The sequence below is a fragment of the Seriola dumerili genome, unplaced genomic scaffold, assembly GCF_002260705.1.
Source record: "Seriola dumerili isolate Sdu_G_001 unplaced genomic scaffold, Sdu_1.0 BDQW01000025.1, whole genome shotgun sequence".
NCBI classification, from domain to species: Eukaryota; Metazoa; Chordata; class Actinopteri; order Carangiformes; family Carangidae; genus Seriola; species Seriola dumerili.
In genome coordinates this window covers 16,057,071-16,074,667 of record NW_019174280.1, presented here as the reverse complement: position 1 = coordinate 16,074,667, position 17,597 = coordinate 16,057,071, and the positions used below count along the sequence as shown (strand labels likewise).

Below are 17,597 nucleotides of genomic sequence, written 5' to 3'. Positions count from 1 at the left end.
GGATATAGTGCTACATTGTTAGTTCACAGTATTTTCAACCCTCACACAAAAAAACTTTGCAATCTTGAGTTGTCCAATGCCATGAATGCTCTCATGATGTAAACATGACACGAACGTGGTATAAGTGAATTTCCAAAAATGTCAAACAATTTCTTTAAACTGATAAATCTGTTCTGGCATTTGTATCAAGAGAACAAATCATAGGTAATAAACTAATGATAATAAATGGTATAAAGTACTTTGAACTTATAAATGTTACACCTATAGGTCAGTATGAGGTCTTATTGAGCTTCATTTTACAGTTTCTTTACACCTGCTTATCCTACGGTTCAGACCATGATGAGCTATGAGTGTATTCAGCTCCCAGTGCAGATTCACTGACCTTAGTCCGCAGTCCACACAGGCTTTTCTAGTCAAATGGGACGCTGGACAAAGGCCAATGAAAAAGGGGATGTCAGCAAATCAGAGTTTTTTTTTTTTCTCGCTCCGCTCATGTGATCTGCCCTGAACTTCCTTCCCTATCAAACCAGAGGGTAGCTTGCTACTTTGCTGCTGAGACAATTTCAGTTCCAGTCAGATGTTACAGAACATGTCTGTTATTGCACGGCTTTGGGATTATGTAAGGAAGTTTGAGCAAGGGGAAATTTTTTAGAGGCTGTGTGTTGAGTCAGACAAGGAAAAAGCTGGATACATGAAATATGAAGAAACCCTTATGGTAGAGTAATAGTAAGGGAAAAGATGAAACAGCTTTTTACACTCAAGTTAATACTTATTGTTTTTGTATATCATAACACTAAGGTTTATGTTTCTTTCCCTTTTGTTTTCAGGAATTCCCCTCCCTTCTTCTTATCATCCTGCTCACATTTCTTGTAAAATGCTCCACCTTTTCCTTTTAATGCTGCAGCAGAAATAGTCAAATCCTTTACTTAAGCGAAAGTAGTGATATCACAGTGTGCAAACACCCCATCACAAGTGAAAGTCCTGCATTCAGTGGTTCATAGCTATTATAAGCAAATTAAAACGTCACAAATAAGTGGTGGAAGAAGTAGCCTACTCAGATGTTTTATGTAAGTAAAAGAACCAATATAACAATATTCCATTACAACCAACGTTCCTGCATTCAAAATCCTACTTAAGTAAAAGTACAGAAGTGAAATGTAGCCTAATTAATTATATCAGTAAAAGTACTTATGCAGTAAAATGGCCCCTGTGATATGTATAACAAATTACATTATTAGTTAATACTGATACATTAATTGTAATTTACTGTTGTTGCAACGACTTTATATACATTGAGTAGCTTAGTTCAGTGGTTCCCAACCTGGGGGTCAGGTCCTTCCAAAGGGTCACAAGATAAGGTAGTGAGACAATTAATGGGAGAGGAAAGAAGAAAAACCTGTTCAGTAGCAGAAATCTGTGTTCATTTTTTGGTCTCCTCTAATCTTAGATTTCTTTGGGAAAATATTGGATCATTTTACCTCTTTGGTAAATGTGCAATACCAGTCAAAGTTTGGACACACTTTCCCATTCACTTGTAATGTACTTTCTTGTGTCACTTTCCAAAATGTAAGAAGTCATAGTGAAAAATGGCTCCGTTCATAGTGTTGTATTATATATACACATATATACATTTATGTAAGAAGTGTGTTGGATGTGTGCGTGTTTTATTAAGTGAGAAGAGACAAACAGGTGAGACAAGACAAGACAAACCATGATACAAGAAGACAGGATTGACATAGCAGGGCAAAACATACAAATAAATAAATAAAACAATAAATTAATTCATTAAATATTCATGTAAATGTAAAAAAACAAAAAACAAAACAGATATGTACTGTATATATTAGATTTATGTTTACTAAAGAAGGTTTGAGACAGCAATTAAATGGGAAGAGGAAGGGAAGATGTCAGAAAGGAAAAGAAGAGGAAAAAATAAAGGTCATAAGAAGAAGCTTTACAAAACCCTTGAAGAGTGGAAGAAACAGAAGAAACCTCAGAAAAAGCAACAGAGGAGGGATACCTCATCCAAGACGTACAGACATATGAAAGATTTGTGTACAGGATAGAACAAAGAAAAGTAAAATTACAATATGGTAAACCAGGATAAGAATATTATAGATAGACATTAATACATTTTCAGACGTTAGTGAGGGATGTTATGTGAGTGCATGTCCACTATCTTAAACATTAAGCATCATGAACGGGAATAGTTGAACATATTACCAAATTAACAGCATAATTGTCTTTTTTGTCTGTCTAGAGTTTATCAGTCAAAACTCATCACCCAAAAGAGAGAAAAAGAAAAACATGCAGATATAGAGAAACAAAAACTGTTGTCGTGGAATAAGCCTCTAAGGTCAGTATGAGTGTTCTGTGCACGGCTCATCATGTGACTGTTACTCAGTTCACTTCAGTGTCGAGTGCACACAGCGTGACACATGTATGTGTGTGTGTGTGTGTTGGGGGATTGGGGGGATGGGGTGGTGGTGGTGGTGGGGGGGGGTGTCTCTACTCGAAGCAGCTTGACAATCAAACAAAGCTCACATTCAGCTCAGTCTGCATCTGTGCATCATACTTCACTGCTTGATTCTTCACTGGAGGAGTGCAAAGGGACGATTGTCTGTTAATGTGCTGGACAAGTTCATGTGCAGTGAAATCTAGTGTTAATTCAATGCACATTGTTTTACTGCAAATGTTTGTCTCCTAAAGTGTCTGTCGGTTATTCTTCTGAAGCCACAATCCCTCTTTTCTTTTTGCTATGGCAATTCAGTAAAGAATGTGCTCAGGTATTAATATTTGTTCAGTAGGTGAGGCAGTGAGTTGTTTATTTGATCAAACTGCCGTTTCATCTCAAGAATGTGAAGTATGAGTTCTCAAAACAAAAACATTAACTCCAACCGGGATCACCTCATTCTCCACCCAAAACCTGTATAACTCAACACATACCACCTGTGATGATTATTATACCAACAAACTGAGATGTTACAGCAAAGATAAAGAAATAAAAGAGAACCAACAGCTTGTGTGGAGGCTCTTAGCAGCTAAAATAGTGAAATTCTACCCTCTAGTGGTGTGCTTGAGTGCTGACAAAATCCTGGAGCAATCTAGGTTATTTTCAGCTTCAGAAAAAAAAAAGTCATGTGGTTGACAATAAAGAAAAAAAAAATATAGAAAGGAAAATAGTGGAGAAATTCAATTATTCCACAGAACAGGTTAAATTAGATTAAACCTTAAATTAATTAAATTAAATCAATATAATTAAGTTTATTGAAATTAAGTCAATTACATTGACTACATTTTTTTTCTAAATTGTATTAAATTGAATTAAATTGGGTTAATTACATTGAGTAAAATTAATTAAATTAAATTACTGTTACTTAGTTAAATTCAATTGAGTGAAATTAATTCATTTGAGTGAACTAATTTAAATTAGATTACATGTACTGAATTAAGTGAAAACTGAAATATTAAAATAAATAATAATAATAAATGAAAATTATTCAAAGTAAACTGAATTTAAATTTGATTTAAATAAATTATATTTTCTTCATTAAATTGAGTTGAGTGAAATCAATTAAATTCATATAATTTTACTCAATTAATTAAGTTAATTACTTTTTATTTTACTTTATTATTTAATTTACTCAATTACTCAAATTAATTGAATTGAGTGAAATAATTTAAATTGAGTGAAATTAATTACAGTGATTGAAACAAAAGAATTAATAATATTCACCCAATTAAATTAAATTGGGTGAAATTTTTCAAATTTAATTGAGTGAAATTAATAAAGTTAAACTTACTCAATTAAATTAACTTGAGTGAAGTTGATTAAATTCATTTTTGACCTTGACCTTTGAAGTCCAAGGCGTTCCTGAGATATCATGTTCATACTTAAAAGAGATTAGAATAATTTTGATGAGATACTACTGTGTACCAAGGTACCACAAGGTAACTATTGCCTATAACTTTAGGTGATGATAAATAAATAAATAAATATATTGCTATTGTTCGAGAACAAATAAGTGAATTAAACCATTCAGAGTCAGTTTTATCGGGGAACACCCTCTGAATGGCCCCAGTGCAGTGAGCTCTATCTGGTAAAAACATTATGGGTCAGTGCAAAACACAAACACCTAGTGTGACGTCCTCGTGTGACTAGTGTGACCACCATATGCGTGGTGACAAACACATTAGATAATATGAGGTGGGGGTGTCAAAGCTCATGTCGTGCATCAGAACACACAGGTGTCTCAGCACCATTCACAGCGAATCTGCCAAACCTCACCAAACAACATCGGTGCCCGGATGACGCACCGTCAGAGCCCTGCAGCTGCTCGCTGAGGGAGGTTAACATGGGATTGATGGAGGGAATCACTTTAGAGGATTAGCACTATTTGGATTACAGGGAGATTTTACCTGCCCATATGTCACCTTTGAGCCGAGGTGGACAGACTGCCTCCACATGTCATACTGTCTGGATATTTATTTATTCAGACAGATTAAAAACATGACACATGGACAGTGTTGTTTGTCTGGATGCAGTGCCTTCATGTACTTCATGTACTGTATGTAAACACTGCTTGCATTACAGAAGGGGCCCCTGGCTTTTAGAGAAGGAAAGTCAGAAATGTAATAAAGGGTTAATCCACCAAAACTCACCTCAGATTCCCTTTTTCATGTGAGCTACAAGACAATAAAATTTCACTATCCAGTGTTAGACTGATCAATACCATTTTCTAATTAGGGTTTAAAGGGCTTATAAGGTGTAACTATGGCTTTAAGATATTAAATCCTCTTCCATTGGGGAAACTGTCTTCAAGGTTAATTAAGGAGCTGTTCTTTTTACAAACTGACACTCCAAAAGTTGTCCTTCCTAGTTAAACTTTATTTATTTAGGGCACGAAGGAACATCACAATAAATATGGTTACACATAATGTTCTATTAATTAATTATTTAATAATAATTATTTAGATAGTAAATTACAACTTTTAAACTGAAAAAATCTGATGGAAGGCTGATAGAAAACGGCATCTGAAGTAAAAATAGGAAAGTATTTTTATGGTGTTTATGAGGTAACATTGTAACCATGCGCAGTGTGATTTTCAGTGTGTTAATGTATCCTAATAAAAAATATGCCTAGAGAATTCTTTCATGTCTTTCATGTAGCCCACACATTCCTAATATTCATTGGGAAGTACTAAGACTAACAACTGATTTGTGAGTTTTCATAGGTCTTTTTCAAAGAGGAAATTTAGACATGTTGCAGTAGAAAAATCACAGGTGTAAATAGTTAAATATATGAACTGAGCTTAATGACTTTCAGGGTCCTGGTACTGTTCATGCTTACTCACTGTCACTGTCGCGGGCTGTCACTGTTACTGTTATTATAATGAAGTATGACAAGTTAAAATATCTGCTGTGAAACAGGCCTATGGTACGCTAATTGAATTATTTGCTTTGAGATGGTTATCAAAGACAAATCTCACACAGCCTACTTGCTTATCTGTAAATATATCGGGATGGTGAATATTTTTAAAACATTTTGATCTGAAGAAAATGTGTGATTTGGGGTCAGTGTTACTTTTCCATTATCACAAGGTGCCCCAAGGAAATTAAATGACTTGAATTTGTTTTTTATTGAAGAGCAAACAAAATAAATTGATACTCTCTGGACAACACAGAGGGTTTGTGATAACACTGGTGGATGTTAATGTTTCTGTAGTGAGTACACTGAGTTCACAATGCACCCAGCTTGTTATTTAGCAGTGTAACACTCAGAGAAGAGAAGGAGAAGAAGAAGGAGAAGGAGAAGGGGGGTGGGGGGTGGGGGGTGGGTGCATGTGGTGGAAGTGTGACGAAGATTTTAAGGTTACTGTGAATATGTGCAGAAGGAATCCGTCTGAGGTTAGCTGCTCACACCTACACACAGAATAAACCAACAAACCTTGATATCCACCTACACAACGACTGCACATGCAATCTGGACTTCTTCTCTCTCTGCTTCTCTATCATCTGCATCACACACACACACACACACACACACACACACACACACACACACACACACACACACACACACACACACACACACACACCACCGAAACATTTTCCTCCTGCAATTAGCACTTTTCCAACCCTCCTATAATTCATGCACGACTGCCCTGGGCCAGTGAGACTCATTATCTGTGGGAAGTTAATTTACAGAGGCTGACTGACCTCTTGCAGATGTTGCGCCACTCGCTGCTTAACTACGCTGTCGTCACAGCATGTCGAGCCCACACTACACTAACCATGTCCTCAAAACAACATCCTCTCATTTATCTCCCTCTTTCCATCTCGTTGCTCAAACCCACTCTGTCCTCTTTATCTGCCTCTTCATCGCTCTCTATCTCCCTTTCAGCTGATGGAGCTTACTGTGGACAAAAAGGCTTAGGAGCATCACTATGGCAACGGCGAATCGTAAAAAGCTACATAAGCACTTCATCAGGGGCCGTGTTCCAATGGCTCCCATTGGAGATGGTGCCCCCAACCTCCTGCAACAAGTAAAGGCAGGTCAGAGAGGCTCTTGGGAGGAAGAGGAGGAGGGGAGTGCAGAGAGAGAGAGAGAGAGAGAGAGAGAGAGAAAGAGAGTGAAAGAGAGGGAGAGAGAGAGAGAGAGAGAGGTAGAGATAATACTGTGGGGCTGTGTGAGGACGGCTGAGCAGAGAGAGAAACCATTTCTCTTCTCTCTCTGCTTTTCAATCAGCCAGTCTTGTCTCTTTGGTATCCACCAAGCTATCTGCCCTCTGAGGACTTTTCTACTTCTGCTTACAGTGATTTTGTTTCTTGTGGAGTCCAAAACAAACTTAAGAAACGAGAAATAGAAGAAAAGGTAAGGATTTGCTTCTTTTTTTCCTACTGTTCGTTCTCCATTCTGCTTTGGAGTAAACAGCAAAAGATTGGACCAAACAGATGTCGCCCAGTGATGCCTCAGCGTATTCAGAGGCTGTGTTTGGATCGGACAAAAGTAGGAAGCAGAGCAAAAATAAAAAATGTTGGTGAAATTTAAACGCAGAGATATTATTGAAAAAAAGAAAGAGAGGAAGTTCAAGCCAGGATATTTATTCGCTTGGAACAAATAAATTCTGTTATCTAAGAGAGAAAATTCATGTTTTGACCTAGATAGAGATGACCTACTGCATCTCCTGTTTAAAGCTGCAATGATTAGTGGAATGACAGAAAATTAATCTGCAAATATCTTGTTAATCAATTAATCACTTAAGTCCTTTTCAATCAAGGATTCTAGAAATTTGATGGTAACGTGTTCTGAGAAGAGCTGCTTTTCTTGGCCTTACATTGTAGTAAATTTAATAAGATACGTGGACACATCACCTTGGACTCTAGAAAAAGAATGAAGAATGAGATGAATCAATAATGAAAATAATTGTCAGTTTCAGCCCTACTCTTATTTATTTATCTTTGTACCTATTTATTCTTTCTGTAAAAGAATCAATTCAATTGATAACGAAACATAAAATATTCAAATTCATGGAATAACAGGTTACATAAGTCTTCACTCGTGTGAACAGATGTAAACTTTTACAAGGAACAGGCAGTAGAACATTGCCATGGATTCACTGCAAACTACAATTTGAGCCCCATTTTTTAGCCTATATTTATTTACATTTTGGAAAATGAAGTACGCCGAATTAGCTATTAACAGTTGCTTTTTGGTATTTTCCATTGGACGTACTGATAACTGTTGAGGAATTACTTTGATACTGAAGAAATCTTAAAAACACAATTATTCTCAGGCAAGTTCTGAAGCGTCACAATTCCTGTCCCATTAGTCTACATTATCTGGTAATTATGAGATAGTTTTCGCAATTGTGAGTCATAATTGTGAGATACAGAAGTCTTCATTTTTAATTAAGGTCTCTAAATACTTTTGTTTTTGGGAATGCAATGCGCTTCAGTAACTGCCATGTGTTTGACTCCATCTTGAAGGGTTAATCAGCTCAGGGTTAAACAGACGGGTGCTGAGGTAAGAGTAGGACTGCCACTAATCTTATCGTCTCACTTTGTTGTGAAAGCTTTTCTCTGCACATGCTGATAATCACTACCCACTACGATACAGTAGAGCGGGGCATAAAGCATGTACGGCAGCTACGGTTTGACGGACAACCTCAACATGCCAACAGATTAACCCAAGATTCAAAGAGGACAGTCACAAAACCAAACAGACACCTAATAACAGCAGACAATTTACAGAACAAAGAGATGTGCACAGGTACAGTAAAGTTTACTGCTGCTTGACATATACAGCGCTTCATAAAACTGTGTCTCTGAAGCACTTATGAGGAGGTCATGGCATTTTCAATGTCAATTAACTTTCCTATTATTTTCACAGTTAATTAATTAGTTGTTTGAGCCCAAAGCTCAAGGCACTCAATTCCTCAAATTGCTTGACTTTTATGTCTTCTCAGTACAACACCCAGAGATATTCTCCTCAGGGCTGCAGCTAATGAGTATTTCATTATCTTATAATTTGGCAGTTGTTTTTTGATTAATCCTTGGTGAAAAATAACCAAGTGCCTCAGGTGGTGTTTTAAAAATGTCCTGTTTTGTTAGGATAACAGTCCAAAAGCAATATTCAGTTAACAGTAAAGGAGTGGATCCTGACATTTTAGAGGCTGGAACTAGACAGCGTTTAGTATTTTTAGTTTTTGTTTGAAAATGACTGAAACAATTAATCGATTATCAAAATCATTGTTGATGATTTTTCTGTTGATCAACTAATCCATTAATGCACTGATCATTTCAGCTCTAGTTTACTATCACAAAAGAAAAGAATCTTCACAATGAAGAAGCTGAAGCTTTAGCACGTTTCAAACGATTAATCAAATATTAAAGTTGTTGCTGATACATATTCTTGGGTCGATCGACTAATCGATTAATCAACTAATCATTTCTGCTCTAATCATGCGGCATTCGTGTCTTAGGATGTGGATGATAAACTAAAACCTTTTCTTCTGGGTTAATGATTCACGACACCTTCATCAGTGGCCTCTGCTCTTATGTTATTTGTGCTTTCATCACAAAAAGCAATGCAAACAAAAGACTCAGTATTGATTGAACTGAATGCAGCATCTGTGGGAGTGAACATGACACCTGTAGAACAAAGAGCCGGTGGAGGCAGAGACGGGGGAGGGGGGCGTTCTCTTTTGGGAATATGTCCAGATTTAGAGACAGACTTCAGAGGACGTGGTGTAGTAAATGATGCCAAATTATGCAAACATGTCCATGTTCTCTATGTTATAAATAGAAGCGAAGACAATCATTCATGTTCAACAGTTCAGCGTGTTTGACTGTGCTGTCTGTTTTATTTTATTGGTCTCACATTTCAAATTCTGCAAAGTGAAGACAAATAGACTTCAATTACTGTTTAACTTTTTTTAAAATGTCTCACTGTCAGCTCATTACTTTACTTTTAATAAAAGCAGCAAATCTAATCTGTGGGTCCACTGAAAGAACAACAAGCAGTGAGCACTCACGTTTTATCATCCAGCCGCTTGCAAAACAAAAATTCATTCTGCTATCAGTTAATCTGAGAAAGCATTTCAAAAGCTTGGCAGTAATATTCTGTGATCTCATTTCATTTGAGGTCACATCTAATCATTTCAGTGTGATGACTCCCTCTGATTACCTCTCCCTCATCAGGGGCCTGTGAGGGAGGACAAGGCCATGGCCTCCTGGTTTAGCTGGAATGAGCCTTATTACCGGAGCCCCCGGCGGGACCCGGCAGACGTGGTCACCGACACCCTGATGCTGGAGTTCAGCTGGCAGCTGAAGGAGGCCGAGAGGCAGCAGAGGGAGAGGGAGAACGAGTACCGGCGCCTCAAGACTGGAGTGGACTACAGCTGGCTGGCCAGCACGCCTCGCTCCTCCTACAGCATCAGCACCGGGGAGAAGCTTGGCCTGGAGGACCTCTGCTCCAAGGTGCCGCCGTCCTGCTGCGGGCTGGTCATACTGAAGTAAGGAGACACTGAGCCGACACAAAAATGCAGACAAGTACTTCAAGAAATAAAGCACAAAGTCATCTTATAAAATACGATGCATCGTTAAAGATGAAACTAAAGTACAAAAAAAAGCAGTGACTGGTTGAGGCCTCTTCACATGTTTCAGATGTCTATGATTTTGAGGCTCAAAGAGGTCAAATTATTCATCATTTCACAAATAGAAATAAATAAATAAAAGTGAGATCAAAGTCTAACAAATACAAATTTGTGCCACAGAACCTCCTCTCTGATTAATCATCTCACAACCCCTCACATTTATCTTGTGACCCACCTTTTAAACCCACCTTCAGATTTTCAAAACCACTATATTTAAACTTGTCAAGTCCAGATCACATTGGACCAGTATAAAAACTGAAAACACAGGGTGAGGACCTGCTGCCACTCTCAACACACTCGCTTAGAGGCTCTAAAATTCATTTAGATACAAGGAATAGTCTATTAAAAGTTTTATTCGGCCAACAGTCGTGGTGCTAACAATGTAAAATTTCAAAATCACTGATATATAAATTGACCTTGACCTCCAGGCTCCACTTTTCCCCTCACTACTGCCCCTGCATTAAAGCACACCCCCACTGTTCATATGATTTCAAGACATGTTGCTGACAAACACACTTCATCATCGCTGGCAGAGGAAGGGAGACGCTTCGCCATGGAAACTGATCAGATGGCCAACCTCTCTGTCATCCCACACATAACTCTGTAACACTTCGGTGTTTCTGTCCTTGCAGCACAGTCGTCCTGAGCTTGTTTGAGCATCTGTTCGCAGGAAGCTGCTGAGGTCTCAGGTGTCTTGTTAGAGTTTGACAGCTTTTTTTTTTGGAAGCAGTTTGAGAGGTGTTAATGTAGGTTAGCAGTGAGGGGCAAAAGACTATGTGGAAGTCACACACACACACACACACACACACACACACACACACACACACACACACACACACACACACACACACACACACACACACACACACACAAAACAGGGACCAACTGGAGCATGTTTTTGAGATTTTAATTAGCTGCATGAAGGTGGAGTCCTCAGTTCTCAGATTGGCCTTGAATAGTAATTAACTGCTGCTCTCTCAGAAGGGGAGATACTTTGGGTTTTCCCAAATGTCAGCCTGTCCTGTTCTTTACTTGAAACCCATTACCTTCCACAGAATGACTGCTCATCTTCCCTTGTAATATTGAAAATAGGAAACCAATTACAAAACATTAAAAATATCTTACTGCAAGGTCCATTACTTGCTTTTTTCAAGAGCTTTTAACCACATCTCATTGTCTTCCTGAGCAGATGGAGTTTGCTCATAACAGAATTGCAGTTGAAAGCTCCAGATAAAGCTAATAAGTGAGCCTTGAGTTGGGATTTTTTTTCTTGTCACAACTATTTCACCCTCAATCAGAAACTTATAGTCAAAATTTAATGTTTGCCCTTAGAAAGGCTTAGAAAAAAAATGTAATAAAAGATATCCCAATACTAACAATGACAGTTGTTGTCAGTGCACTGTAATAAATATGAGTCCTGCGCTGAATGTGACACAAACAACATAATTTCTCTTCAGCGCTAACATGTGTTTATGGCTCTGGTCTAGGCAGAAGGAATAAGACCAATCATCACTGAACTGGAGGCACTTACTGGCAAGCAGGTCCTCAAACAGACGTCTATTTAAAGGCTTGTTAGGGCTTCAGCACCTCGTTAGGAGGAGGAGTAATTGGGGGGTTAGCAGGAGCGTGCTGGTCATGCACTGATGACTTTGATCCGGGTTGCCTTTTATAACATTTGCCATCGTGCACATGTTCTTTTGTGCAAAGGCCAGAATAAAAACTCTGGTACAACAAACGAAAGGTTCTCTCTTCAGTTGCCTGCACTGGCACTTATTCTGAGAGAAATGAAAAAGATACTGCAAATGTATTGACATAGTTTTGGTGCATTATCCTTGCCTTTGTTTGTGGTATTCCATTACGTATTATCGTTTCATATGCTTGGTTCAAAACTGAACCGACATGAACTCAGAGTAGCTCTTCTAACTTCATCTGTGTTTCAGATTTAAGGAGGCTTACTGGGCAAACATATTTGATATGTTGTATAAAAATATTGATTATAGCTGCTCTACGTTACGCTTACATTTCAGTTGATGCACAGCAACAGTTCAAGCTCAAGTCCCATCATTATAGAAATAGAAATAGAATAAACAGTGCAACCAAGTGGTTATTATATAATTTCTCATCAGCTCACGTACTTGTGTTTTGCTTTGCACAGGTTCAGGGAGGTAATGCAGGCCAATGAGCCCGAGGCGCAGGAGGTGTCCAGCCTGTTCCGCTCTGTCCTCCTGGAGGCTCTGGACCACCTGAAGGAGGAGCAGGAGACGCAGCGGCTCGCCCGCCAGTGGAACAACAAGCGTGCCATGAGCATGTCCCTCATCAACTTCAAGTCCCGGATCAAGATCAACCCCTTCGGAAGCACGGTGGGTCTGACCTCTGCTGCGGCCGACGGAGCGGGGCTGAGCGACCTCAAAACGGTGTCAGAGGACGTGGAGAAAGGGATGGAGAGGTCGCAGAGAGTATGGAGCGTGCCTGACTTCAGATACAAAGGAACCAGTGGCAGTAAGGTTGTCTGATGCGGGGCGTTCAGGAGAGTGATGACGGGACATTCGAGTGGGACAGATGCTGATCTCGAGAACTCTGCTGCAGTACATCCTCTTTACACCTGATTTTCAGTATGAGACCACTCAGCATTTGATCTGTTTACTTATCTTTTCATCTGAAAGGGTTAATGCCAGGTGTTTTCTCAGATCTTCTGTACCTTGACAGCACTAAGTTACAGTTTCAGTTTCTACTGACTGAGATTATCAGCTCTTGCAGTGATGCCTTTTATATTTTGTAGAGATTTGGCATCCAAGCACTGAGGGCTATTTACTGTAGCTTGGTAGGGATATTTATGTAATTTTAAGCTTTCTTGTTGCAGGACAAAATGACTTCACAAATGGCCTGAGAGGTGAATGGTCTTTTATGACAGATAGTTTTGCAAGAGATTTCTGTATAGATGTTACCCATACAGTCTTAAAACAAATTGCAGGTAATATTAATGTTCACATTAAGGTCATTCAGAGAGCGAGTCATGCTCTCTCCACATACAGCACTTTGTTGTCTCGCAACAGCACAAGGACTCCGCACAATGATTCTTCATCCAAGGTCAGCAAACACAAAGCTTTCCTTCCGTGTTCTTCATTTGAAAGAGTGTGCCACAGACGAAAACACACCAAGAAATGATCACTGTATGAGAAAAGATCTTTCTGAGTGAAACATTTCGAAGTAAAATCTTCCCACCAGTTTATTGCCGTTTCTCTTCTGTTTGTCACACAGCAAAATTCAACAGTTCACAAGAGGTTTACTCCATCGTCCATATAAAGCTTTTTAACTGGTTTGATACAAGGGCTAACAGTAATTTTGTTTTGTATTTCAGTTTAATAAAGTAACTGATGCTGAAACAAGATTGATAACAGAGGTGACAGAATTCGGGGAATGAATGTTATGAGTAAGTGGTACAGTAATCATTAAACACAAAGCAGAGTCGATTTTCATTTCATTTTAAACAAAATGTAGACATTAAAAACTAAGGTATTGGTACACACTGTGGTTCCGACAGCCAAGTTTTACTGTGAAAACATAACGGGCAGGTATTTACAAAAGAATGGACAGTTCTAAATGAAGTAAAGTTGACATGAATGATTGACAGCTGGAAAAAAATATCTGGAACTTCAAAGAAGAACTTCACCGATTTTACACATCAAAGTCTGTTTGCAGGTCTTAGGGAGTACTTCTGCATGTATGGTAAAAAAAAAAAAAAAAAAAAAAAAAAAAAAAGGTTTATAAAGCCTTTTGTGGCTCCAGAGGGAGCTGTATGAAATCTGATGTCCTCAAGTGAGGTTACTCATGTCCGCACTGGTATGGAGAAAAAACTGAGCTCACCAGATCTCTGGAGCCCTCTCCTCATCTCTGCATGAAGCTAGAGGCTTGAGGGTACATTAGCCACAACTAGCGTAACACACCCAAATCTCCAACCGACCCGTCAGTGGTCAAGTTGCATTCTGGATAATGCAGATTTTGACACGACAGAAGAATGCATGGAACAAAAAACAGACAATATCTCTGCCTCTGCTGCATAAACTCTGATCATTTTTACAATGATTATTCTCAAATGTGAGTCCAACAATGTGCAATGCGAAATCGGTGGAGTACTCTTTTAGAGGGATGGCATACGTTCAAACCACAGGCAAAGTTGAGAAGCCAATGACTGGCACTTTACCCACTTTGAACACTCTGACGCTGCCTGATGACAATTACACCTTCATGTGATCTATTTGGCCACAGATAAAGACACCGTTCAACAAAAACTCTGCTCATGTCACAAAAGCGATCGGAGTAAAAATTGAAGAATGGGGAACCTGGACAGCAGCATCTCACTTTGCAGCTCCTTCCCTCCATCTGGCTCAGTGCTGCCCGTGTGTTCATTCAAGTCGTATTCATCATCTCGTCCTCAAGGCTGAGTTGTTGTTTCCTGAGTTCTGCTGACGAGCCCGACCACCGCTACTGGCGTCCAGTGGCATCACAGGGTAGAGTTCAAGAACTCAAGAAGTTCTGCCCGATTTTTATCCCGCTGTAACAAAAAAAGAAAAAAAAGGGGAGATGTGAACCAAAGCAAATAACAATCAATTCACAAACTATTAAAGGCACATTTATTCGCCTACTTGACAGCAAAAAGGTGAGTTTACCTGTTTGTCTTTCTTTGACTTCTTTACTTTCATCTTTATCTTCTTCCCTGAAATCATGCTGTACTTGCCTTTTTTCCTGTCCTTCAAGTACTGAAAGAAAAACAAATGTAAGTTTAGGGGGGCTGCAATACAAAAACATTAAAATAACACTGACAAAGTTACATAATTAGTCTGTGATAACGGAACAATATGGATTGATTAAGAAGAATTACTTGGATCTAAAAGTTTCTACATTAATGTGTGTAAGTTGTAATATACGTTGTTGATACACGAACACATTTTACATGGATGTACTACATACATAGCTAGAGGAATAATATACTGTGGGACACAATGTATGGTAAAACATTCCTTGTCTAATGAATGTGAATGGATTGTTAATGAATGGTGTTGAATGAGCTGTTTTGCTACCTTGGAGATCTGTACAGGTCCCGAGTTTTCCTCTCCTCCTTTTGCTTTCTTGTCTTTTTTACGTTTGTGCCGCTTCTCTTTCTTTCCCTTCTGGTTCAGAATACAAAATAAGTAACACTCAGTTTTCTGTGAGAGACTTAAGAAAATGAATGAAATCAAATGAGCAGAAAATTACTTTTTTGTGTTGTTTCTCCTTTTTCCTTTTCTTAGACTGCTTTCTGGATTTACTGCGGGAGTCTAAAAACAACAACAACAACGACAACAAAACAATGTGTTGAGTCAAACCTGACCATGGATTTTAGTAGTTATGATGATGAAAATACACATACAACCTAGATTTACAAAGCACTCTGTACATAAAAAGATCTGTTGGAAGAAAATAGCATTTTAGAAGAAATTCAACAAACCACAAACAAAGTTTATCAGCCAAAGATTCACAGATTTATTGCAGACTCATTTGTTCACTCACCACTGCTGCTGGAGCTGCTTCGACTGCGGCTGGATGAGTGTGATGAACCCGATGAAGAAGAGGATGATGAGGAAGAGGATGATGAAGATGATGACGATGAACTGGAAGAGGACGATGAGGAAGATCTACTACGGCTGCGTTTCCGCTTGCTTTTTTCTCGCCCTGAAAACAAACAAGACACAAACAATAAAACAGACATCATAAAGAGAGACCAAAATATAGAATGAATAATCAATTAAATTTTTGTTTGTGTCACATATATGACTATGTCCAGCATGTATGGGCTTACAAGACACTATACATTCTTATAAGCCAGATGTAGAGTGCTACATATACACCTTCAAACAATATAAATGCAGTCATTTACCATTTACCTTGACTGACGAAAGTTTAATTTAAACAATCGAATTTAGAATATACTGTGATTTGCAATCTAGTACTAATATAAATTGTATACACTTGTCGATAAAGCTGTGATTTTAGGCTACATTCCAAGAAAAAACCTGACTTCTTTAATGCTGATATTGGTCCTCACAAGCAAGATTTGTGTCAGAATGACAATATCAGAATTCATGCATTTTAGCAGATACAGTGCATTAGCAGTCAGTTATTGAGAACCATAAGATGACAGGTCAAAATGGAGAAACAACTTAAACAACTTTTGCAGTCTCTTCTTCAGGCCTTCGTTGTCTCTTACAACATTCATTGATAACTAACACAAATAACAGTGGATGATGCCTCGCTCTAGTCAAGTGTTTACTGTGATGGTGAGTTTTATGTTGCGGTGTTTGAGGCTGTCTTGCCTCTGCTCCTCGATCTCCTCCTCTCATCTGTTCTGGAAGTGGAGCTGGACACTCTGCACTCCGCTTTTGTTGACTAGGAACAAAAACAGATGTTTACCAAGAGTGGGGCGGATTAATCACTAATAGTATCGATACCACAACATACTAAGACTTATTCAAAGATCGATTCTAGTGTCAACATGATCAATACAAAAAGATGGATCAATCACATGTTAGCTCACTTCATGGATAGTTTTACAAAATTCTCAATCATTCGGTGGTCATTAAAATAAAGTCAGAAGTAGCATATACTTAATACATCCAAATCCCAAATATTGTCAAAAACTCTGCGCCACATGACACTACATTAGCTGCTATTAACAATAAAAACTATCACTAATCGATATTAATGTGAGTCGAGCGACGGTTTTACACTGAAATCTGATCCGCATTCCTGGAGAACGGCGTTAGCTAATAAAAGTTACACGCAATAAAGTTGCACCTTACCGTTTTAAACACATATCCCAAGTTTAAATGAAATTATTTACAGAGTCGTTAATACATGAATTGTCCTTCATGTGGTGTTGAACGCTTCAGCAGGACTACGTTTACTTAAGCTGACGCTAAAATGCGCTTGAAGATATTAAATAAACTGCTAATGCTACAGAAAGAAGAGGCTCTGTACTCACCATGGCTTCAACGGAATACAGTTAAAGTATCACATATATACTGACTCTACAACCGCTGGGAAAAAAAGAGTAAAATATATATTTATTCGCGGTTATCCCTCATAAATTGGCATTAGCTAGCACTCTGAGGAGACATTTTGTATCCCGTAATGCACCGCTGCTGGCTACGTTCAAAACACGGGAGTGAAAACTACAGAGAAACGGTGACAGCGCCCCCCAGCGGTAACCAAGCGAACACAACAGTTAATGCTACCTGCTAACATGTCCACGATGCTAATTGTTTGCTCCATCACAGAGGGTTAAACAGGTAAGATAAAGTTGTAAATTACATCATATTAACACATATGTCACCTGGTGAGGATTTCTGTAAACCAGTTTAATTTTTAACTGCCTGAAAGTGATCTCAAACCGAGGACGAAGC

The 17,597-nt window shown here is 38.5% G+C and overlaps 2 protein-coding genes across 2 annotated transcripts; one reads left to right on the top strand and one right to left on the bottom strand.

Moving 5' to 3' along the window:
• The first annotated feature begins 6,669 nt into the window (after positions 1-6,669).
• Positions 6,670-13,887, top strand: rd3 (retinal degeneration 3). The gene is made up of 3 exons (XM_022737960.1): positions 6,670-6,875; positions 9,704-10,017; positions 12,314-13,887. The coding sequence occupies exons 2-3, from the start codon at positions 9,728-9,730 to the stop codon at positions 12,669-12,671; spliced, it is 648 nt and encodes a 215-aa protein (XP_022593681.1). The 5' UTR covers positions 6,670-6,875; positions 9,704-9,727; the 3' UTR covers positions 12,672-13,887.
• Positions 13,888-13,920: 33 nt separating this feature from the next.
• On the bottom strand, positions 13,921-17,311 carry LOC111216433 (pinin-like). The gene is made up of 7 exons (XM_022737961.1): positions 17,177-17,311; positions 16,509-16,581; positions 15,706-15,867; positions 15,412-15,473; positions 15,237-15,326; positions 14,826-14,915; positions 13,921-14,710 (listed from the first exon to the last, which is right to left on the bottom strand). The coding sequence occupies exons 1-7, from the start codon at positions 17,177-17,179 to the stop codon at positions 14,660-14,662; spliced, it is 531 nt and encodes a 176-aa protein (XP_022593682.1). The 5' UTR covers positions 17,180-17,311; the 3' UTR covers positions 13,921-14,659.
• Positions 17,312-17,597: the final 286 nt, after the last annotated feature.